General features: G+C 34.7%; 2 protein-coding genes across 15 annotated transcripts; both read right to left on the reverse strand.

Moving 5' to 3' along the window:
* Nucleotides 1-1712: 1712 nt before the first annotated feature.
* LOC104889227 (hypothetical protein) lies at nucleotides 1713-11940 on the reverse strand. Of its 13 annotated transcripts, none has more exons than XM_010674424.4 (12): nucleotides 11602-11939; nucleotides 11285-11352; nucleotides 10908-11004; nucleotides 10695-10823; nucleotides 9868-9976; nucleotides 9633-9777; nucleotides 8943-8985; nucleotides 8528-8701; nucleotides 6652-6767; nucleotides 6492-6547; nucleotides 3915-4133; nucleotides 1713-2976 (listed from the first exon to the last, which is right to left on the reverse strand). In XM_010674424.4, the coding sequence occupies exons 1-9, from the start codon at nucleotides 11836-11838 to the stop codon at nucleotides 6669-6671; spliced, it is 1101 nt and encodes a 366-aa protein (XP_010672726.2). In that variant the 5' UTR covers nucleotides 11839-11939; the 3' UTR covers nucleotides 1713-2976; nucleotides 3915-4133; nucleotides 6492-6547; nucleotides 6652-6668. The 13 variants fall into 13 exon arrangements, with proteins under 13 accessions (XP_010672726.2, XP_010672710.2, XP_019104070.2 ...); XM_010674408.4 differs by having other exon boundaries at nucleotides 3836-4133; XM_019248524.3 differs by lacking the exon at nucleotides 1713-2976 and adding an exon at nucleotides 3025-3464.
* Nucleotides 11941-13413: 1473 nt separating this feature from the next.
* LOC104889212 (probable ubiquitin-conjugating enzyme E2 18) lies at nucleotides 13414-17884 on the reverse strand. 2 transcript variants are annotated; one of them, XM_010674384.4, is made up of 6 exons: nucleotides 17264-17884; nucleotides 16185-16288; nucleotides 15944-16046; nucleotides 15742-15805; nucleotides 13906-13994; nucleotides 13414-13785 (listed from the first exon to the last, which is right to left on the reverse strand). In XM_010674384.4, exons 1-6 carry the CDS (start codon nucleotides 17321-17323, stop codon nucleotides 13690-13692), a joined length of 516 nt encoding a protein of 171 aa, XP_010672686.1. In that variant the 5' UTR covers nucleotides 17324-17884; the 3' UTR covers nucleotides 13414-13689. The 2 variants fall into 2 exon arrangements, with proteins under 2 accessions (XP_010672686.1, XP_010672694.1); XM_010674392.4 differs by lacking the exon at nucleotides 17264-17884 and adding an exon at nucleotides 16367-16591.
* Nucleotides 17885-24908: the final 7024 nt, after the last annotated feature.

Here is a 24908-nt window from a genome sequence, read left to right on the forward strand (position 1 = left end):
TATTGATTCACCAAAGACCACTCCACGTGCTGTTTGTAAAAGAGTTGGTTTGATGAGCGCCTGCTTCGAGGTCGCGCCATGGTCACTAAACTTTTTGGAACTCTTCTGTTTTGTGGTGAATTAGTACGGAGCGCATGCTCTTGTGGACTGGGAGTAATGCGAGGTTGTGGTGGAGATGGTGTTTGGTGTGGTGGTGTTGCAGTGTTTGGGGCAGAGGATGACATTGTTGGAGTAGAGGTGTTGTTTGTGTGGTGAAGGAAGATGATAATGTTGAGGGAGGTGGTAGTGTTGTAGTGTTGTGGGCTAGGGAAGAGGGTGGCGGTGATGTAGTGTGGTTTAAGGTAGATTTAGTGTAGTGGAGGTTAAGCAAATGGTGTGTTTATTAAAATAAGGGTTGTGTTGTTCCTTGCACTTGAGCCAAAGGTTGTGCTGTTCCTTGCCAATTAACCCTTAAAATAATGGAGATTCCCTAGCTCCGGTGGAATCTCCGTGCTCCGGTGCCATTTATGCTATTTTCTGCACCACGTGTTTAAGTTGGTGCTATGCTTTGCACCCGCTTAAGGTTGTGCTGTTCCTTGCACTTGAGCCCAAGGTTGTGCTGTTCTAGCCAATTAACCCTAATTATTATTCTCCCTCTTTCACATTAGTCTTAATAATGGTATTCTTGGAACTAACAAGGCAAAATAGAAAGAAAAGGTTGACTCATGAGATAAGAGAAAAATGATAGGAAAAACAATCCCCAGGAAGCATAGATTAACTATGTTGTGAGGCATTCATCAGGCCACTCAGTACAGCTCAACATATCTCAAACAAAATATTCAAAGTATGTTGTGTGGCATTCATATTTAGTAATTAGCAAGTTTATTGAGAAATCATAGGATTTTCTCTCAAGACAAATTAGTTTTTAACCCGTGCAAAATGCACAAGCTTTCTCCCCTTGGATACTAAAGCTGTTTTTTAAAATCTATGTAGATTATTGTACTGTTTACATTGTTTACCATCTTAAGATACACAATAGCATATAGAGAGAAGGTTCACCTTGGGGAAAAGATTCAAAGAATAAGTTTAGCCTATTTTTACTTTTTTAAAAAAAATTGATAAGATTAATAATCTCGCGCAGGACTTATAACCCAAACACTTGAAAAGAGGATAAATTATAAATGTCCCTACTTGATGGGATCCGTACCCCTTTACTTGAAATATGAGGTAGAATCCCGACTAAATGATTCAAACCATATTCGATACCCTGTTTTTACTGGAAATGATCCATAGGGATCAAATTTCGGGGATAAATAAGACTCTATTGACAAATAGAGTTTAAAATTTAGTTGTTAGAGTTTTAAGTTTTTGTTAAGCAAATTTGACTGCTGATTTAACAACTTTGTATAAATATGTTGGGTAACAATTAATTGATTACTAAAAGCTTATTGCCATTTATTTGTGTGAAATAACATTTATAGACATTCTAATACACATGGACTATATTATTATTAGAGACATAAATGTCATTGAATATATTTTTTAAATTTTAATAGGAGCTTTTTCATTTTGAGTCGTATTCCAAAACTCTCTCTAAAACTCTCTTTTTACTCCGAAACTTTAATTGTCAAACACCCCACAAGCATATATAAAGATTGAAAAATTGAATTACAATGAGGAGACAAATAATGGGTTGTGAAAATTTCGAAGTACCAGATGGAGACACGTGGCAATAAAATAAAAATATCGAAGCGTGGAATAATTCACTTAGGTAACATACTTAAGCACGTCATTGTAATTATTTGAAATATTCGTTACTATTCTCCAACTAGAGACTTTTAATTTTTTGTCGCCATCTTGAGACTTAAAAACTTACAAAAACGGGCCTTAAACTCTTCCCACAAGCTCAAAAAGTATAAACTCTTGCATACAAAATTCCAAAGAGTTAGGAATTAGAGTGTGGTTCTAACAGTCTCAAAGAATATGAAAAACGAACACGACTAACAGTATCCTTAACAATGTGTGCATAAGCTGCATCAAAAAAAAAGAAACAATGTGCACATAAACCAGACCAGACTCTAGTACTGCCTATCACTGTTTAGAAAGAATTTATTAAGCACAAACCCAAGCCCGACTTTTTAGTAAGTACATTAGATTCCGTCTTAATATTACAGATCTAGAGGTGATCATAAACTGGACGGAGTCATAGTTGATAAGGTTAAGCCGTTTAGGCTTGAGGTATCAAACTGGGCCACATCTCAAACCAAAAGGTTAGATAAAATACAATCAAAGAATCAAACTGGGTCACATTTCAAACCAAAAGGTCAGATTAAATCCAAGAAAATTGAGCCAAGCAAAACTAGATCAAGCTCAGCAAAGATAAGAAGTAGAAATAATATTTGGGTCTAAGCAACATCCCAAAATGACATATTACAACACTAAAAATTTGGCTCCAAAACATAGATTATCTTCCCAAAATTGGCTTATTGACCTCCAAAAATCTAGTTCTCTATAAATTACCCTTTGTTCGGCAAAAGAATGCTACCAAAACCTTTGAACACACATCCAATAAAACGGCAAAACAGCTAACACTAACAAACAAATTTTAGGCCTGAAACTCTAGCTATGGAATGCTCTATAGATAATTAGATATTTGAAGTTCGGGTATGAAAGGTATGTTCTCTTAGACATAAAACAACTGAAGTTAACTTATTGCAATTGAATTGAAATGAATTAAATTATAACCAATAGAAATGATAGCTGGAGTTGAACTGAAATGATTGCAACTGAACTGAACTGAACCGTATAGAACTGATTGTAACTGAACTGAACTGAAAATAAGCTAGGAAGAATCCCGAAAAATAAAGATACAAGTATGTACAATCTGATGGTAATAAAAGAAACTAATACTTTCGACATATAGGAAGAAAAATCTAGGCTTATTAGTTATTAGAGAGACGTCGCCCACTTGCCCTTGAGCAAGTTCCAGAATGAATCCTAAGAGCAAGGTTCACACTTAACAATCATAAAATCACATGACCAGTGTACGAAATTAGAGTTCTAGCTATGTGATCAAGTTAAAAAAAAAAAAGTTATTACAACAAATGACCAATGTATTAAAGTTTTGAAGGTTCTCTTTACCTTAATGAATATATTTCAGGGCTGATTAGGTCCAATCAAGTAACAAACATACAGTGAAATTAGTGTCAATCAAGTTTAATAAGGTCTATTAAGTATTGGCTTAGGTGAAGAGAAGAGAGTCTAGCAGCTAAACATGCCGAATGTGTTTATTTTGGTCTATACTAATACAACAAGAATTGCATCAAATACAGATTGTATCAAATATGCTTATTATCAATCTCATTCTAACATCACTCAATGAAAAGCTAACGAAATGACTAGTAACGTATATATTTTTTTTGCACTTAAAATGGACTCCAACAGAATTGCAGCTCGCGCAAACATTCCAACATCATCGAAACAACCTAAAATAGGAACATTAGTCGTACAATTTGGCTCCAGTTGCTTGACTTATCTTCTCATCACTTATTCAAACAAGGACCCACTAGAGAAAATGCAACCAGGAAAACTGCACAATAAATGGCTCTAATTCCTTAACTGCTCTTCAAAATATCAAATTATATGAAACCACCAATCAGTACGCAAAATATCTTTTCTAATCCCTTATAATGAATCAGCCTTCAATTTTATAGTCCTATTTCATGGTCCCTACTACATTGTCTTAACTGCTTAAGTACTAATAACTTAAGAGACTAACTCCAAGGATTACTTTTTTCATTTATGCCATGATTTATGATGCCGTGGAATGTCTAAGACTCAAGGCTGGACCACTTACAGGTGAAGCTAAGATGACGAGATAAATGCTGGTTTATCATGCGCTGGTATAACGCTGATATCTTCGAGTGACATATTACCTGCATAACCTTTGCACCAACTAAGATTTGGATTCATCAGCAGCAAAATCTTCACGGCACATGATCAAACTTTTCCCCAAAAGAGAACTCATATTCAACATCCAAATCCAGAGGGTTGATTTTCAAAGCCTCTTTAATGAGCTTTAGACCAAAAGCAAAATATTGATTTGTAATCCGGAAAATAGCAATCTCCAAGAACTTGTATGTGCAGAAAAGTACCTGCAGATTCCAAACTTTTGCCTACTTTTAGATTAAAATCGTTAACTTCTTTTAGATTCAGGTCTTATTCATCAGCTTATCATGCTACAAGAAATTATTAGACTAAATGAATGCAATAAGACAAAACTTTTGAACACCCCCCCCCCCCCCAAAAAAAAAGAGAGAGAGAGAGAGAGAACAGAAACAAGATGTCAATGAGTTACAGGATCATACGCAAACAAGAAGTAAACCTGCAGTAAACCAAAAGAACTGATCATTCAAGACTCACGTGGCCATACATTCCTAGTAGAAAAGAAGAAAGATTCCCAAAACAAGTGAACCATATTTGATCCTTAATTCCATTTGTCAATACTCAATAGTATTAAAGGTCCACTCCTTTTTGAGGATTTATTTACACTTGTTCCACTCCCCTTGAGTATGACTATTGACAGTCTATTCATAACAAAATCAACTGTTCTATTATCTTATTAACAGAAAATTTGGAAACCGAAAAGGCCAACATGTCAGCAAACTACATAAGCCACGAAATTTCTTCAAGTAAGAATAAGTCAAATGGCTCAGCAAACCCAGAATTTATCATTTATAGTAAATGACAAACGGAGATCCTCAACTCCAAAAGTTACGACTACAGTTCTTGGAGCATCATCCAGTCGAAGTCTAACACGCCCAAACCAACATAACCGACTTTCTCTTATTTTATTCGCAACTTCAATCTTCTTCTGAATCTCTCCATTCTAAATTCTATGTCGTAACGTGTTCCCACACATTTACCTCAACAAACGCACCTACCCCTATCGTCCTAATATGTTCCATCTTAAAAAGAGCCAGATACTCCAACCACTATAATCCTGGTGTGAGATCTGTCTTATTGAATTTTCCTGCTAACCTCAGAGTACACTACGCTGACACTGTATCTCGGTTTTGGACTCTCTATATGAGTCACCTTTACTGTATCCTATGCGCCACGTCATTGTCAATATCTCTATTCTTTAGTAAAAACAATCTAAGGTACTTAAAGAACTCATTTATGGTTCAATTCCTTGACATTCGACCTTATGGCATCCTTACTTGACTCCCTCTCATTACCAAAAATTGCACTCCATGGATAAGGTTTGCTCCATTGCTCCAAATTAGCAGTATCCTCATATATAGCCTCGACCTCGTGCCTCGTCCACCAATACAATATCATCTGCAAACAACACACAATTCTACACTGCAATATTTTATCCTGAAGAAGCCATGTAAATCGTCTAATATTGGTGAAGAGGAAATGACTTAATGCATATGTAGTCCTATTGTAGTAGGAAAATCTACCATCACTTCATACCATAGTTCGAAAATGCGGTTTCTGTCACAATCATGGTAACGGTCACGGTGATGCGAGAGCGGGGATGATGCAGTTGTCGTACCGTCAAATATCGGCTTAGACCATGAGATATCTCTAGAACTTGCCTAAAATGCGTTTTTTTTTTACACCTTTATGATGCGGATAATATCAGTTTGGTAGATTTGAAAACCTTTACGACACGGGCAACACGATATAATGCAGCCTTGTTTTGACACCATGCTCCACGGAGACAAACTATTTTCGTGTGTCAATAAACATCCTCAACTAGGTCAATATGTTTGAATGACATACCTTCCTTAGACATTGCCCACCAAAGCATGTCTCTCGGTACCTTATCAGAAGAATTTTCCAAGTTAATAGAAAAACATGTGCAAATCCTTCTTCTTCCTTGCTCTATAATATTCCATCATGTGATTCATAAGATGTATGGCCTCTATGTTAATTCATCCCCAAAAAAACCCCAAATAGTTCTTCGAAATGCTTGTATATTTCCTCAATCTATGCACTATTCACAAACGGTATGACTCATAAGCTCTAAGATAGGGAATGGTATAATAGGTTGTAACTTCTAACAGAATATGTGGAGACATGATTGGCTAACCAACTCAGTGAAGCTCCTTCTCAAATTATAATTCTATACCTTCCGTATACACACCAAAAATACTTACCATGATTACAAAATCAACCAAGGCCCAAAGCTAACCATTGAGATAGAAAGAACCCAAAATACACCCTAGCTCACAAATCATGATATTGCAGAAGCAGACCTGAACCTGAATTCCTCCATGCTGAACAGCAGTCTAACTAACAATTTCACTTTCTTATAAGGGGTCTGCATAACTTCGTATGGGGCACAATGGTGAGATAGGCAGCCAGTCCATCCAAGTCTATCCCTACTCCCTAGTGCTCAAAGCCTCAAACACCAAATAGTACTATAATGATAATAATAAAGAATGTAAAAGTTAGACTATAAAAATGTGAAAGCTATAACACAAGAACTAAACTCATACCTCTGTAAACCTCCAAGGATCTGAATTGACAAGCAAAAAGAAGGTCCTTGTTTCTCCTGTATTTGGCATTAGCAATACCTCAGCAAGTTAACATACAAGCAGATGTGTAGAAAGGGCAACCTATACTGTAAAGATTAATACAAAATACTAATAAAAATACCATGATTGGCAACCATTTCACTCCTCACCCACTAGCTGCTTCCCAAATTTTTTAATTGCAAGTGAATACACTTCCTTTCTTTTCCTTGATGTTCCTTCAGCAACTAACTTGACAGCCTGCACCAATCCCATAGACAATGGCCAACAATAAGCAATTGACACACATGGGTCTTAACATTGCAATAACTACACAAAGACGTGCCTTCACACTGTACATGCAGGCTGCAGAAAATGCAAACATTACACAGGAGATGAATCATCAAACAATTAAAAGCTCGATAGAAATTGAGATTGTCTAAGGTTAATTATTAGAATAACGGATGGCTTAATAACATTATAGGGTAGGAATGTTGAGATTTACATCTCTTATAAAGAGAGATTAGATTCATTGATTTTCTTCCTCAAACAACAATAATTTGACAACACTCAACAAGCATTTGAAGACGAGAGCTTAGCAGGAGGCGCTAAAACAGAAGCTGATAAGCACATATCTAAGAACTGCAAAAGGCAAGAAAAAAACAGCCACACACTTCCACTAATATAAGTTCAAAATACACCACCACCACCACCACCACCACCACCACCAACAACAACAACAACAACAAACCAAGCCTTATTCCCAAAATGATTTAGGGTCGACTAACATGAACCATCATAAGAAATTATTTATGTGACAAATGAAACAATAAACATAAAGGAATAAGTAAGAAAGAGTAAACAAAGAAACATGAGAAACAGAAAGTAAGGTAAGTAAGAGGAGTTCGGAATATAGAGGTATGAGTTAAGACAAAATCCCAAAATCACCAAGTAAACCAACATCAACCAAATTTCAAAAAAAAAAAAGGAAGGAATCATCCAGAATAGCAGTTTGGAATATGTTATTACAGAATGGAGGATTTAGTAGTCATTGCAGAAAGCCCTTTATCTCTTAAACTGGAGAAGAATAACATGTTAGCAAATTTATCCTGATTGATGCAAGAATGGGGGCCAATTGATTCTCTTTTAACAGAAAACAAATATTAAGGTCACATATTATTACAGAAAAATGGAGTGGTTAATTTTTACAATTCATGATTTTTTGGCACCAAATGGAATATATATATTACTTCCTCCGTCCCAATTTATTTGCTACATTTTGTCATTTAGGTGTGTCTCAATTTATTTGCCACATTTGCAACTATTTCCATATATAGTACATAGGTCCCACACTTTATTTACAAATTTGCCATCACTCCCTCCTTGGTTTTTGTAAATATTTCCATATATGGTACATAGGTCCCACAATCTACCTATTTGCTTTTTTGTTAATTCTTATTATGGCAATGGTCCCCACTCCCTCGGTCTTTGTGATAAAGCAAATGTAGCAAATAATTTGGGACGGAGGGAGTAAGCAAATAGAGGTTTGCACTTATAACAATAAGCTGATCTATTGTTGTCTGACCTAAGAGAATGGAACCAGGGTGATCTAGTGGACAAGCATTGCATATAGAAGACCAGAGAATATTGCCTTTATGAACATGTGAGGCACTAACCTTTAATCAAAGATGGAGGCCAACCAAAATGACTTGATGAACATACAATACTTCTTTGTAAAAAGAAAAGCCACTTGTATAAAGTGAAGGCCAGAATATCAACAACTTCTATGGCTGATTGGCATGTTCAGCCAATATTTGGCAGAATAAAATTAAAATGAATAGTCTTAAGACGTGTCAAGACATTCTTGGAAAAGTATTATCACAAGTCAGTGGTGTGGCTGTTCCTTGAACATCTTGGACGCAGAAAGGACTTTCTCAATGCATATTAACAACAGACATCGAGCATTTTACAGGAAGTGCACATCCAATAGAAGTGAGAAAAAGAATAAAAAGTCCCATTACCATAGACAGACTGTGCCCACTGGTTATGAGCTCCTTCAGTTCATCCTCAATTTGAGAATCCGGCGGAGCTTCATCAATGCATTCAGCCTTTCCCTCTATAAGAAGTGTCATTTCTCCCCTCGGTTTCCGAGATACAAATGCCGCCTTAGCTTCTTGCAAGGTGCCATGCCAAAACTGCAAGGCCCATGACTGTCAGAGATCCAATGAAGAAAAGCCAAAAGACTTATTGAAGAAAGACCAGAAGCCAACCTTATTATTAGTACGAAGATATACAGAAAAAAATTCAGAAAAATGTAAAGAGAATCAGATCATAAAATTGTAAAAAAGAACATCTGGCTAAGATCAAACCACAAACACCTCCCTATCTACCTTAAAGCTTCCCACATTAAGCATCAAGCCCTCAATAGAAGCATACCTCTTCATGGATTTTGGTCATCTCTCTAGCTATGACACATCTCCTGCAACATTACAAAATATACTATCAGAGTCAAACGTCTCAAATAGATTTTAATTATTGCCTCTTCTTCTTTCACTGTTTTTTTTTTGGGGGGGTGGGGGAGGAGGGGAAAGAGATTGGATTACAAAATACATAGTAGTAGTACTACGAAGACAGGAGAGAAAGAGATAGGGTTGCACAATACTCTGTACCATGAACACATAAAGGAGGACATGCAACTCATAAGCCCCATCCACAAAGCAATAACTTGCTGCCAATAAAAGCATGTCAGGCAACAATCCCATAATGAAAATCGAATTACTAGATTATTACACATAGCATATCAGCTAAGTGCCTAAGCAAGAACCTAATGCTCATGTTAGGGAAATCTGCATTGGCGGGAATCTGCATTGAGATACTTCCAATTAAAGATAGATATGCATTGAAGAGCATAAAGGAAGATAAGTCAAATCACAGAAGTAGACAGTAGGCCGAGCGAGATTGGCCAATCATGATCTTTATATGCATAACATAGACCTCTAAGAACAAGTATTGTGACGAAAACAATTGACACCAAAGCCGCCAAAATTTTTGACCTTAAAAACAATCTAGAGTGCAGAACAACATGGCTTTGTAATCTCCAATAATTCTACCTGAGTATACATATACCTTGAGTCACCAAAAACTAAAGAAGTTTCTTCAAGAAACTGGAGTAGCTTGTGCGGAGGAACAAAGAAAATCTGTGTGGCACTCTGATTGACACAAAGCAAGAGCCTTTCTCTCCTAGAGCCAGCATGTTTTGGAAGAAATCCAACTAGAACAACAAAAGAAATATAGGATTAGACACCGCCCAACTACATATTTTCAAAGAGATATATAAACCTCATATTTGTATGCAAATTACCAAAGGTGAAGTCATCAGTTGGCAAACCCGAGGCAGAAAGAGCAGCAATCACAGCTGAAGGTCCAGGGATGGGAACTACAATTATTTTTTCGTCGACACACAACTTCACCTGTAGACAAGTTGCAACTAATATTAGTCACATGTATTATGGTCTTAATTAAGTCCTATGTGACATTTATCACGACTTGATCCATGGCTACTGACTTAACTATACGTTAGAGTCTTATTTCAGAAGTGGTAGCAGGTGATACTTGTACGTAAGGAGAAAGTAAGTCGGGGAAAGCAAGCAAATCTGAAGTGCAATCATTCCTCGAGTAAATAAAGCAAATAAAACCAAAGAGAAATATGATACTTCCTCCGTTCTGTTTTAAATGAAACATTGGATGAAATGACACTATTCACTAATCAATTTTAACTCCAATTTATCGCTATTATATAAAGAAAAACATAGTCAAGTGAGATCTTGTTAGATTCGTCTCGATGTATACTATCAAATTATAACTTTTTTATATTTTTTACGTTCACACAACTAAAGATATTAATGACTAAAGAAGCGTGTTGGGTTGCGTGAAAAAGCAAACGTTTCATTTAAAACGGAACGGAGGAAGTATATAAACAGTAAGCTGTTAAACAACAAACTAACTGTATAAGTAACATCATGAACATTTATACCAACCAGTAGCCATTCCAAACTTAGGGGTGATAAATTTAGTAAACACCCCTCCCCCCTCTATAAAAAAGGGTAAACAGTTGGATGTCATTCCTAACCAGCATTAGGAAAAAGTAAGGGTGAACTCATAAAAGAAGTTTAGGACGGATCAACCGACCAATTCTGTTCCGGGATCACTAATGCCAGGCATCCCAGCATCGCTAATCAGAGCGACAATTTCACCCTGCTGTAACCGTTTCAAAACTGTTCTTCCTCTCTCATATTCGTTAAACTTGTGATAGCTCATCTAGAAACATAAATAAGCTCCAATCAGAACGAAATTTGACAAGCTATGCCCGGCAAACCAAAATAAGATTTGCAATACACATACAAGAGGTGTTTTAATTCCGTAATAATGAAGCAACTTTCCTGAATGTCTAGTGTCCTCAGAAAGTATCACATCAGCCGATTTCAGTACCCGCAAAGCACTGGAACCAAAACAACAAGGATCAAACATTCGAAAAGCAAGAAAAAACTTAGTCACAACTCATAAAAAACACATGGACATGACACATTGCAAAACATACTATTTCTAATCGTAGTGTCATTTAATTCAACACAAACAGATGTAAAGTGTCGAAATCCAAAATGTAATAATGTGATGTTTCACATCCAAGTTTGATTAACAAAATGCTGCACTCAAAGAATAATAACCATCAATTATCAAAACAACTCTAAGAAGTCGGAGTTGAAGCCGAAAACGCATACCGCAATGTAATGTCTTCAAGATTACCAATGGGAGTCCCTACTAAATACAGCCCTGGCTTCAAATTCCCCTGATTTTATCAAAACTAATGCTACATCAATATGCAATCAAGAATAATTCAGGATTAAAAATATCATATTTCGTAATTAAGAATAATTCGGGATTAAGGGATATAAACCCTAGAAATATAAAACCCTAGAAATATTGCATTTTTGCTATTTGAGCAAATTCAAAGTAGTAATAAGCATATAGAAAGACAGCAAATTTGTAATTTGACCACTTTGGAGTAATAGGTCAAAGGAGAGAGAAAAAGAGAGACCTGCTTAGGAGGTACTGGAAGGATGACGTCAGATGGTGTATCAGTATCAAAGTGAGAGGAAGAAATATGAGAGTAGGAGCAGAACGAAACGACGGCGTATTTGTGGTGACGAAAGTAAGGGAAAGAGGAGAGAGAGTGAGAGAAGTGAGTGCGCCACCGATAAAACGGCGTCGTAGTTGCAGAAATCGTCATCCATGGTAGAAAGCGTGTCACTCCCGCCATTTTTACTGTTAACATCGAGTCTCTGTTTAGTCCCAGTATATTATCTCCACGCACCCTGGTAAACAGAAAGGAGTTATTACCATCTCTTTTTTATACTCTCTATTCTTTCCTTCCAATAGGGTTTATATTTCGTAGAAGAAACTTTTTTTTTCATTTTAGGGTTCATTGAGGGAATTCCGTAGTAAGAATAATTTATTTTTAACTGTTCTCGCACATTCACTAATATTTGAACTTCGATCTTCTATGTGAGAGATAGAAAGTTGTACTATTGAACCCCAAGGTACTTGGTAGTACGTAGAAGAATCGAACCAATATAAATTGACAGTGTTATTCAGTAGACACTATGACCTAATGGCCACCTCTAATCATAGTTGTCGTTCACTTCAAGTGCCATTTTTAATCTATGATAATAAAAAAAATTCCTAGTTTGTAGGTTAATTGAGAAATATTGAAACGGCTTGTGAAGTTATCGATGATTAAGTGAGGTTACATACAAGTACAACAACATTTTACAAAAAGTTATATTATCTTTTGTTAAAAACAAATCATGTAGTTGGTTGGTTAACATAAGATATGAAGGTATTGGTACTCTGTTAGAGGTGTGGACATGAGTCAGGCTAAATTGACACACTTTAGACCCGACTTGTTGTCTGCTACATGGGTAGTGGGCATGCCGCGGTGAAGAAATTTTATTTTTAGACCCGATCTAGCACGATCCCGTCTATATGGCCCGTGGATCAAGCGCCCAAACTGCCAATAATAATAAATAAATAAAAACATAAAAGACGGGTCAGGCTCACATGAAGCATGAGCCCGATTCGCGAGCCTATGGGCCTGGGGAGAGCCATGGATAAAATCTAGAATTTTTAGGCCCGACATGCCATTTCCCCAAGCCCGCGAGACGAGCCCATGAACAAGCCCAACCCAACCCGACCCATGCCCACATCTAGTTTTTTTGTCTTGTTCTTTTGGGTTATATAAACTGAAATAAATTGCATTGAGCTAAAATTGTAAAAAAAAAAAAAAAAAAAAGTAGCTAAGATGAACTAAACTAAAACTGTACCATAAAAAAATAGGCTTAATAGATAGAAGTATTAGAATTTCTGTGGCAAGGTTAAAATTATATAATAGTAACATCACTCTCCACCTCATGAAACTATTTGAAAATTTTCCCTTAAATAAGACCCTTCATCTCACCTTTACAAAAAATTGGAATTTGTATAACGGATGATTGACTTAAGTACGTTAATTGATTTCGAAAGAGAAGTTTTTTTTATATATATAAGAATACCAAAGAGTATATGAGAGTCACATGTCTATCAAAATATACTTCCCTTGCAAAGAGTATATTTTAACGGTAAGGTGAATTCCCTTGCAAGAGGAAGGGTTGGGGATCCTTCTAACAAGTGAAAAACTATAGCCTTGGCATTCCCATTCTACAATCCCTGAGGTCAGCTTGCCAATAGCTCAAAGGTCCAAGACAATTTTCAGTACGGCCTTTTCTCATATTTGTATATCAGGAGCCATTTTAAGGGTGCATGGCGAAGACATGACTGCCAGCTTATAGTAACAAAACAACATCAGAAAGCATTTAACAGACAGCTACCTTTCTCATACTTACGAATCAGGAGCCATTGCTTTACATCTGACATTTCGACCTCGTGGAGGTAATCTGCGTTATGCCCCAAGCGAACAAGAGGGCATCTGAATACATTCAATTTTTTTTAATTTGGAAGGGGGGAAGGAGAATTGGGGATAGCATCTCCTTCTATTTCCACTTGAATATCTCCGGGAAATTGGAAGATATTTTAACCTATAAGTCAATTCTAAGGTGTTTGAAGATCTGATACAGCCTATGCTCATACATTACACTTTATCATCATGAAACCACCATCTTGTATCCTTAGGAGATCTTCCATTCTTACAGTTCTTCACATAACGATCGTTGTCTGCAGGACGTTGCTGTAAACAGTAACAAAACCATTTCAGTCGTCCTTGTTATAGATTATAAGGGAACTCCTGAGTTCCAATGCCAACTGCTAGGACTCAGGGGTCAGACAAAAGGAAGGTAACTATTCAAACCTTTGAGGGAGCGCTTGACAACATTGAGAGGATGCTAATACAGACAGAGCTGACTGTCATCGCAGGGGACCACGAATCGTATAAAATATCTGCAAGTATAGACAGTACGAGGGAAAAGTTGATGGTCAAGTCACAAGTGTTTCAAGGCAAATGATCATGTGAATAAAACTAGAATGTAAAGGTCACATCCAAAATACACAGAGGAACAGAACAGGGGGGTTGATATGATTTCAAAAGCAACAAGGATTTGTGGCAAAGACAAGGACTATGAGCTTATATTATATAATGGCACACAATGATGTTTCAAGGACTTATGAAACAGAATTCAATATCAACATCATTCATATCCTTAATTGTTCGGAAAAAGAAACCAGGTATGAGCTTGACAAAAAAAATATCTTATGCAGGATACCACGAAATCATGATGAGGTGGTATACAGCATACTCAATGTGATTATTAGACTTCTTGCCATCAAAAATGTGCTTCTCCAATGTCTATCCACAAAAGAAATAACCTCATTGCACATAAGAGGCCCTTGTGTCTTTTCTATCCATATACAGAAAACTGAGGCCAGGAGAAATGAAATGTAAGCACTACCAGCTTTATAGAAAGATGCAGTGGATCATTGCATCTATCAAGCTATATATGTGGTAGAGCATACTTTCTTACAACAACTAGGGCCATTGGGAATCCTACGTCTAGCAGGGTTAGAGAGATCAAAATGTATGCAGCCATAACCCTGAAATAAGAAAGACTGTATCCTGTGGTGGCATAATGGAGATAACACTACTCATTACTAACCACTGACAAGAGAGGATATAGCGAGTGCCTGATGTTTTACATCAACCAATCTGACTCATTATTGCATTTTTCGATATTATTACAGGTATCCCCTTCCGGGGCATCCTTTGATTATGGACAAAATGAACTAAAGAGTAAAGACACGTGCAAGGTGAGCTCAAGCCAAAGAATTACAGTTCAAGTCCTCCCAGGTGAAACTGAAAAGTAGTATAAGGTTAAAACATGCACTTGACAACTTGTCAACAAATAATTTATGTCTGCAAAACAAAGACATAATACGTAAGGCTTTGCACTCGTGTTGTTACACAATCATATTTGAGTATTAGTTAGCTAAATACTTTTTTCAAGGGAACAAAGAAAATATTTTATTCATCAGAACCGGGGGGGGGGGGGGGGGGTTGATGCTGCATCTGACTCCAGAGAAGGCGAATCCAGTAAATCGTGTTCATAAATAGCATCAGATTGGACTTCAATTGTTGGATGAAATCTACATACGATCTAACTGATCAATGGCAAAATTTAAAAAATGAATAGTACTACAGGAGGCCCTATAGGCTTGCACTAGATTCATATATGAAAAGTTGCTACTTGCTAATGCTAATTGGCAGCATATGCAGTAGAAAACAAGAGTCTAGTCCAATAACACGCACTCGAAAGTCATCTAATAACTTCAGATTCTACAAGAAAATTGACCATACACATTTTTCAGCACCATTATGACCCTCAAATATCTCATACTCAATTTTCACAAGCGAAAAACAATATATTGATCCTTAAGCACTTCCAATCAAATCAAACAGTAGGTCTATCCTTTAACATTAAACACAGACCATAATCGAATCCAACATTTGCACACTTAATTCCGCACATCATTAAATTCAATCAAATTCAAAAAGCAGTAATTTAGAAGCCTACTATACAATGATACAGCATACTAAACTTCCACAAATTAAGCAAACAAAAAGAGAGCAAATCATATACACACCAAAATGACCAAATTGAAGGTTCATTTCAAGTATAAAAGAAAGAAATACCTAAACATATATGCCCATTGCTATAAATGTGAGGATGCAGTGGAGCTGGAGGTACAAATACAACCTAAATAACAAGCAACATATTATCCAACCAAAAAAAAACTTGAAGTACACAAAAAAATGAAATTCAACATGAAGAAATCTAATTCTTTTTCCTTTTTCTGGGTATAATAATTGAATAAATTGAGAAGAAAATGACAACCTGGGGTGCCTCCATAGGGTAATGCTCAGGAAAATCAACCTGAAGCTGATAAGTTTCATTTGCATACAAAGTTCCAGGTGCTCCAGCTACCTCAATTACCCATCTTAAATTAACAAAAAATAAAAGAAACCCATAATTTATTTTGTTAAAAAAAATCCCAAAAATTATTCTTGAACAAAAAGAAAAGGAAATTAAAGAAAAACCCAGAAAAATTGGTGTAAATAAATTAAAAGAATACTACCTTTGAAGATTATCGGTGACCTTGTGATTAAAACTAGCAGGAGGATTAAGTTGCCACTCTACAAGTTCTTTCTGGAGTCGATTTTGGGCGATCTTGCTTAAAGCCTGAGAATTCGATGGAAAAAAGTGAAATTAGGGTATGAAAAAAGTGAAATTGAAGAGAGAAATAAGAACAATAAGAACCTTGCGAGATTGGGTGGAGGAACTAGTCATTGCTTCTTAGAAATTTTCTGGAATTTTTCTGGGTTAGAAGATTGATGATTGTTGAAGATGATGGAGAATTACATAAGTTAAGGATAACCTGGTTTCTGTAAAATAAACTCGACGCCGATTGTTTTTCTTTTTACCTTTGTTTTTACCCTTCCTATCGAGTTTAGATCCAGTAAAGTTAGTAAATAACTCTTTTTTTTTTTTTTGGTGAAAAAGGCGAGAATCACAAAAAGTTAAACATAATAACTCTACCACGTAGAGTTTAACAAATCATAGCCATTGATTTTAAAATCAATGGTTTATATATTCTTTCCCAAAACTCTCCCTATTTAACCCAAAAATCCCCCCCTCCTTATCTCTTTCCATAAAATTTGAGTTGTTGATTTTAAACATAAGGTTAGGATTCAACTCCACTATATAGAGTTTTCATCAAACTCCACCGAATCCGAACCACTTCTTAAGGGATCAAATTTTGTCTTAAAATTATTGGGGTTTGCTAAATCTCGGTTGGATAATTTTTGCAGCAAGTACAAACAATGAAACAAGCAAAGATCAATACTAAGTACTAACCCAATTCATTACCAAAGGTCATTTTGTGGGGTTATAAAATTAAAAACATAACAATTACTATTATTATTAGAGTCACGAATAGTAGCACTACAATTATGACAAGTACTGAATTCTGTTCAATTTATTTTAACTTATTTTAGAAAAAATAAAATAAAAAAGTTCAAATAAGATAAAATAAGATTATGGTTCAACTTATCTTCACTAATTTCAGGAAAAAAAGATAGAAAAGATAATCCCCTCAAAAAAAAAAAAAAAGATAGAAAAGATAAGATATGACAAAATAAGTTGAATAAAACTTACCCTTAAATATGAGGCCGCATAAGCTTCAGCAACATCAATATCAAACTCATTTCTTTGCATGCCTGCTCTGCATCTCGAAGAACAATTAAACTACGAACAAATAGTATTCTTACTCTTAGAACTTTTCTTTCTACAACCATTCTTCACATGTGATCAGGGTGGAGTTTTCATTCTCCTTTCCGAAATCAAAAGCCTTGATGTTGCTTCCCTCTTAAACTTTGTGCACACCAGGATGAGATTTCAATGTTCTTGATTTTGGTATAATGCCATAGGCTACCTGTAACACAACTAATTTATCTATTATCCTCGTCTCCATTCACGTACTCTCACTTGCTGGATAATCCTAGTATTGCATTACTTCCTCCGTTCTCTTTTGTTCTTTCCTATATTCCCTATCGGGACGTTCCAAAAAGTTCTTCCTACATTTAATCTCTCTACATATCATTATTTTTTTAAACTGAACTACCCTCATTAAGTTAATGTAATTCCACCCCCGTCCCAGATTTCTTTCATTGAGCAATCCTATCTATTAATGAAATATCATTTCCTAATTATTTCTCTCACCTAATAGCAGCAAAGTAGCGACTAGAGAGAAAAAAACAAGCTCATGAATTCCCGCTTTAGTTATAAGGAAAGACGGGAGTTTTTGAAATTTCTATAACTTTTTTGGTTTTTTATAAGCTATATATTAACCATTAGACTTTTTTTTTTTTTTTTGGTTGCCCACCCGGTTCACCGGAGCTTTGCCCCGACTACATCCGAGTCCGACCCGGGTCGCACACCTGGCTTTGGTGGGTGAGTCTCCCAACAAGAGTTTCTGCATACGGTGAGGCTCGAACTCGAGACCTCCCTTAAGCGACATCAAGCTGCTTACCACTTGAGCCAACTCTTGTTGGTAACCATTAGACCTTACTGACAAGTTTATGAGGAGAGAAATAATATGATTTTATTAAGGTGTCTGCAAGAATGAACGATGACTACAATATATATAGGAGTACATAGAAACTCCTACCCGGAAACAATATCTAGAAGATATATTATTCTTAATATTTATCTAACACTTATTGGAAATATATCATAAGAGAATATTTCCCTAAGATAATTAATATCCTAACTACTAATATATCTTAAAGATATTTATCATATCTTTAGTATCCTAATATATCTCTAACACTTACCATACTATACTTTACCCTTTTTTTCGTCAACAATTTTACGTTGAATATTATCTTCGTAAGCCATCTACATAGTGATCGTTATGGTGGTGCTTTTATTTGATGTTGTTTTGGTGGTGGTGGCTCTAATAGTGATAGTGGGGAGCATAGAGGAGACAGTGGCTAAGGCCCAAGCCCAAGCCCATGCCCATGCTCATGCTCGCACACCACTCTTACTGGCTTACTACAGCAGAAAGAAGAAAGGTCCAGATACATTGCCTCAGGGATAAATTCAGTTATCCTAGCTGGAGAGTAATAATGCCATTTATTCAGAAGAATAATCTAGCAGGAGGAATTAATTAGCCTTAACCACTGAGCTGTAAATATTTGTATAAATACCCACGAGGTAGGAGCAAGGGAGAAAATATCCAGAATATTATTAAGTGAAGTTCATGTTTAGGCTATGTTCAGTTAACCTTATTTTTGCTTATTTTAGATCAGATCAGATCAGAAAAAATAAGTTCAGATCAGATCAGTCAGTTTTAAAACTTATTTTTACTATTAAATATCTTTCATTACATATTAGTAAAAATTATAATAATTGAATATTAATAAAATACTCATTGAGACGAATCAAACAAGACCCCACATGACTATATTTTTTCTTATATATTGAGAGAAATCTAAAAGATAAGATCATGTAATCAGATCAGTTCAGAAAAAATAAGTTCAGATCAGATCAGAAAAAATAAGTTCAGATCAGATAAGTTCAGATCATAAAATTTCAGGTGAACTAAACATAGCCTTAGTGGGAGAGACCTATACCTCTCGAATGTAAGGAAGTTGTAAGCGTTGGTTTCTAATCAATCAATACAACATTAAAAGCTAGTAGACCTGGTTATTGAGTGAGGCGGGTCGAGATCAGTGCGAGTCAAGCGAGTTGGATTGTAAAGGGCCTGTTCATAAAGGATCGTTGTGTGCCGGGTAAATGCGGGTTGTATGTTGATAATGGGCTGATAATGGGCGGGTAAATAAACGAGCAAGAAAATAGTGAACGGAGAGAGATGAAAATGAGTATAATTGAATACGAATTCGTACATGTAATTTTTTTTTTTGGCAATATCTATTGTATTTTTCAAAATTGTTGGGTTATTTTATTAACCCTATAATGACCCTTTTCCATTAATGACCCTGTTCATTAAAGCCTTGTCCAATAAAATCCTTATAAAAATAACCCTAATCCTTAAGTCATTGGACTATCTTGTACAATAACTAAGTCTACTAGCTATTTGAAATGGCTTTAATTTGTGAAGATTGTGGACTTTTGTAGTACTATAGTAGTTGAAATAATTGAATGCCAAAGATCCTTTTTCTGCCAATTCAAATGTTAGTCGCTTTCCAATCTAAAGGTGTGGGCTAGATTTTCTTGGTTGTTGAGGTCCCAACAAATTAAGGCCCTGACTCAACTAGGTTATAGGGGGAGGTGGTTTGAAAATATGATGTAGCAATTAGCATGGTCCAAGTCTAAGATGGGTTGAAATGAGTGGATCCCTGCTTTATCTTAAAAAGTTATACAGGACTATATTTTCCAGAACTCTTTTTCTTTCCCTATTGATGGATTATTGATTGCAATAAATTGCATGGCATGGCATGAATGCTTTTCACGCAGGAAAGCAACGTAAAGGGACTTCGATGGTAAGGCACACAAGTCTATATAATTCATTCGTTTCAATTTAGTTGTGACACTTTCTATTTTAGAAAATTTCAGTTTAGTTGTGACACTTTTATTTTGTGTAATAACATCTTTCTATCTCTCTCCTATCACATGGGGCACTTTTCTTTTCTTTTTCTATCTCTCCTCTTCAAAAATTGTACAGGAGTCCGTGATTTTAAAAGTGTCACAACTAAATTGAAACAGATTAAGTATATTTCTAGAGACGGTTAAATTTATTGTAAATATTTACATTCTAGTGTTATATTCAAGCTAATAACATTTATTTATGGAGGGGCATTTGAAAAATCTTATAATAGCTTGAGTTGAAAATATATTTTTCACAATTATACTATGGTTGGTCTCCCACTTTTTAATTATTTCTTACTAATGTATGTAAAGAATTTTTTAACTTTATATAATGCATGGGATAAAGTCAATAAATTAAGATCCATGTATGATGCATGTAATCATGTATACATATGTGCCTTTAATTTTTACTATAATTTATTTATAGTACTATTTCAAACTTTATAATAGTATAAAGTGAAAGAAAAATATTAGATCTACGCATATGGTATATGGATATTATCAAAGCATATTTTTAATTCATATGTAGTATACTTTTTTTTTTTAGGAATTCTTAGGTAGTATCTTTTGTACTGAAGTTAAAATTCTAATATATTGGGTAGAAAATCTAATACGTGCGTCAGAAATATGGCATTTTTTTTTTGCTTTTTTTCTAGCCAAAACGTTGCGTTTTAGCTAGGCTCCAGCCAAAACGTTGCGTTTTGGCTAAGCTCCAGCCAAAACACGGCGTTTTCACTGGAAGAAAAGCAAAAAAAAAAAAAAATCACCAGATCAGGCCATGGGTCCCATTCCTGATCATCTTTTCACTCATCTCATACCATTTTTTTTTTCCGATCACCGCTCATTATTAAGAGCACCTTTTTAAGATCAAGTACTTGATCTTCTTTTTTCACTCATCATTAAGGGTGCTCTTATAGCATTGATAGACAAGAGACGCTTCTTGCAAATCAGAATTCAATTGGTGGACTCAATTATCTGATTGTTACTAATGCTTAAATTGAAGCTCTATTTTTTGACTCCTTCGCCTTGTGTTTATTTACATAGATGCATTAATATTTGCTCAACGTATTATAAATTGGAGACGTTTGGTTAGATGGTCCAATATTTTGGTATAAAGTTAAAATAATTAATTGATTGATATAAAGTCATAGGATATTTATAAAATAAATCAAAACTAACAAAGATACAAATCAAATTCGATCAAAAGAAATTCTATTATACCAAAATCACGATCGTTGATAAGAACTAATAATTTTACAAACCCTCTTTCACACTACTGTTTAATACATCCTTCTACGAGTAGTAGGTCTATTGATCTGTTGTATCTTGGACGTAGAACTTGATATGTATCAACTTATTGTAGACAAAAAATTGAGATCTTGCTCCTAGAAGCCGTGCGATTTTTCATCAACAAATCAATATGCGAAAGAAAACAAGACACCCAAAATAAAGTACTCAAAGTTCTCAGAAGGAGAGAAATAAAACCCAAAATATAAGTAGATGTAATAACCCAATATATGAGTAGAACAACTATCCATTAAAAAAAGATTGAATGTTTATTGTAAATAAAAACTTAAAAACACATAATAAATAGAAAAAACGAGGCTTGCCACCGCTCAAAGAAAGTGGTAGTATTCCCTAGTAAAAACTAGCATTTTTAGAGTGAAATTAAAGGAGAAAGAACGGCTAGCTAATCCCCTAAAATAAGGTATATCTGTCGATGGTCCAACTTGATTAGCATAATTCATAATTAATGCAAAAGCTTCCTCTTTTATCTCACAAAAAAGAAAAGAGATAGTCCTATATCATAAAATTATTGAAGATAATAATCATAGGATTCATAATCTAACCAGTAATAACATGCCACCATGCCATATATACCTTTTTCGTAAAATAAATCGAGTCTGACACATAATTAGTAACAACTTTATGTTACATGCATGCAGCTAATCAAATCTAGTAACACTCAGAAATGCAAAGAAATCTAATATAGAAAGCACAATAAGATGTCTTCTCACATGGCTTGAAACTCCAATAAAATGTCATAAAAACTTTATAAGTATTACTTCTTCCGTTTCAATTTAGTTATGACATTTTCATTTTCGGTAAAACTTTCTTTCTATCTGTCTCTTAGCACATAAAATCCTTTTATTTTCTTTCTATATCTTGTCCATCTCCAAAAATGACCTAAAAATCCGTGATTTTAAAAACGCCACAACTAAATCGGAACGAAGGGAGTATGAGAATTTGAAGACTCTATGATATGTCTGAATTCTGATAAAAGATGGATTGAAATAATAATGTTGGACATCCCACTCATATTAGTTACTTTATGATTCATATATATTCCAGTTCCATTGGAACCCAACTGCTCAAGACCCCACTTAACTCACTTTCCAGTTTCCTAACTTCACCTCATTAGTTCAACACTTCTGAAATTTTTTCTTCACACTATAATTGTAAAATTCTACTCTACATTTTTTTTCTTGTCAATCATTTGTGCACAAGAAAACAATAATGATATTATGTAAGGTCTTTTGTAACAAAAATTTGGAGTCTTTGGTCCTACATTCTGTAATGCAATCTTCATGTAATGATATAAAATTTCACGCAATATATTCTTCTTTGTTGTGGTGTGTTTGGCAAATTATGTAGTAGTAGTACGATACTTATAAAACAAAGAAATAATATGCAAAGTTGGTCGTACTATATAGTTAATTACTATATTTTCTTATGTATAGAAATTTGCTGACTAATTAGATATAAGAAAATCTCTCTTCTTAATTATATAAAACTTATTATGTCTTGACATGAGTTTAATTACTTTTTAAATACTTTTGCAAATGATAAGATATAGGGGACTTCCTTTGATTTAAACCAACATAAGTTAGCTCAACCTAAACTTTTACGACATGGTTGCTAGGAAACAAAAAATAATAATAACAATAATAATAAAAATGATAATTTATACTTCCCGCATTCTTTTTAATTGCAACATTATTGTATTTTCACATTTGTCAAGACATAATTTTGGCCATAAATAACTTTGGTTATATATTTGTAAAAATTATGCCAATGAGATATTAAATACTAAACATTCAAACAAATCAAATAAAATCTCATGTAATTATGTTTATCCTTGTGTATAAGTTATCATATATAGTCAAAATGTGAATTGTGAATAGTAAAAAAGTAAAAAATGTTACAATTGATAAAAAGAACAGAAGAAGTATATGTAATTTTGTATAAAAGTTTCGTGAAAAGATATATATGAAATATTAATCTCGAGTCTAGGGAAGATAATAAATCTCCATCAAACTTGCACATAAACAAGTTTTTCATATGTTTCTCGTAAAAAATTTCATCACATGGAAATTGACCTTGTCCTTGGTCAGATGAGAGTTTGACAACATACAATATAAGTGGTAAAAAATTATGAATTAATTGGTAATATATAGGTGGAGTAGACCATTATTATCATATATTTGTGATCATCATCCTCAAGAATCCTAAAATACATAAACTTAAAGTCACCAGCTAAGAATAATCTTACCGCGCGCTAAATCTTACTCCTTCCGTTTTTTTTTGTTCACTCTTCAATTTGGGGGGAAAGCACGGAGGAAGTCCAAAATTATGAGAAAAAAACTAAAAAATAGGTAAAAATATTAAAAAGGGGGTGACATAGGTAAAAAAAAAAAAGGAGAAAGTTGATGAGACATACCAACAATATAAAGAGTAACAATGTGTAGATTAAAAACGTAGGGAGAACAACCTTAATTAGTTGTCTTGGTACAAGAAGCTATTACCATTAATTCATAAATTAAATTTTAAACATGGCATTAGAATATAAAACTATTGTATAGAAGGTTATATATCTTGCTACTTTGTTTAATTTTTCCAAGGTTATAAATTAAGTAATTAACATATCTTGCTTTTATTTCGTTGTTATTTACTTCTGTATTAGTGGATTGTATACGAGTTTCTAAAGCTCCTTTAAGTTATGTATTTGTTTTAGTTTGGACTGTATTAGCATTAGTGACGTTGGAAGGTTAGCGGAAAAGTTCGATAAGGAAGTTCGATAAAAGAGCCTGAAATGATTTCCACTAATCGGGCTTACGGAGTCCGATTGCTTATTGTGATACCTTTTCGGAAGCGAAAAGGGGCATCAACGAGTCAAACTCACTGTTACGTCGTGACCTATAGGCTTTTTAAGCCATCCGGAGTTTATTATTTCCTTAATTTCGTATTAGGGTTTTGTGTTAAGTATTTAAACATTATTAGGTCATTGTTTGGAGGCAGTTTTTGACTTTTATTAGTATCACAGAGTTCCTACTCTTTTCTGGTAGATTCCAGAGTTTTTACAGATTTATCGCTTGTAAATCTGTTTGTTCTTGATAGAGATTAGCACTTGCTTTTCTCCATAATTTTCGACTGCGTCAATTAAACTGTACTTCCTTTTTTAATTAATGTACGATGTAAAAAAAAACATCTGTTGCTTTTACTTAAGTGGTAGTAAGATTTGGATTCGTTAATTGAATCATGCAACAGAATAAGGTCATTAAAAAGGGCATAGAGATTTGCATTTATCTAAGCCACAAACCACCACACCCAATTCTATACATTATGATCGTAAATATCATCAAATGATAGCGTCATCTAGTAGTTCAATAAGTGTATAATATGCGATTGT

The sequence above is a fragment of the Beta vulgaris genome, chromosome 1 (assembly GCF_026745355.1).
Source record: "Beta vulgaris subsp. vulgaris cultivar EL10 chromosome 1, EL10.2, whole genome shotgun sequence".
NCBI classification, from domain to species: Eukaryota; Viridiplantae; Streptophyta; class Magnoliopsida; order Caryophyllales; family Amaranthaceae; genus Beta; species Beta vulgaris.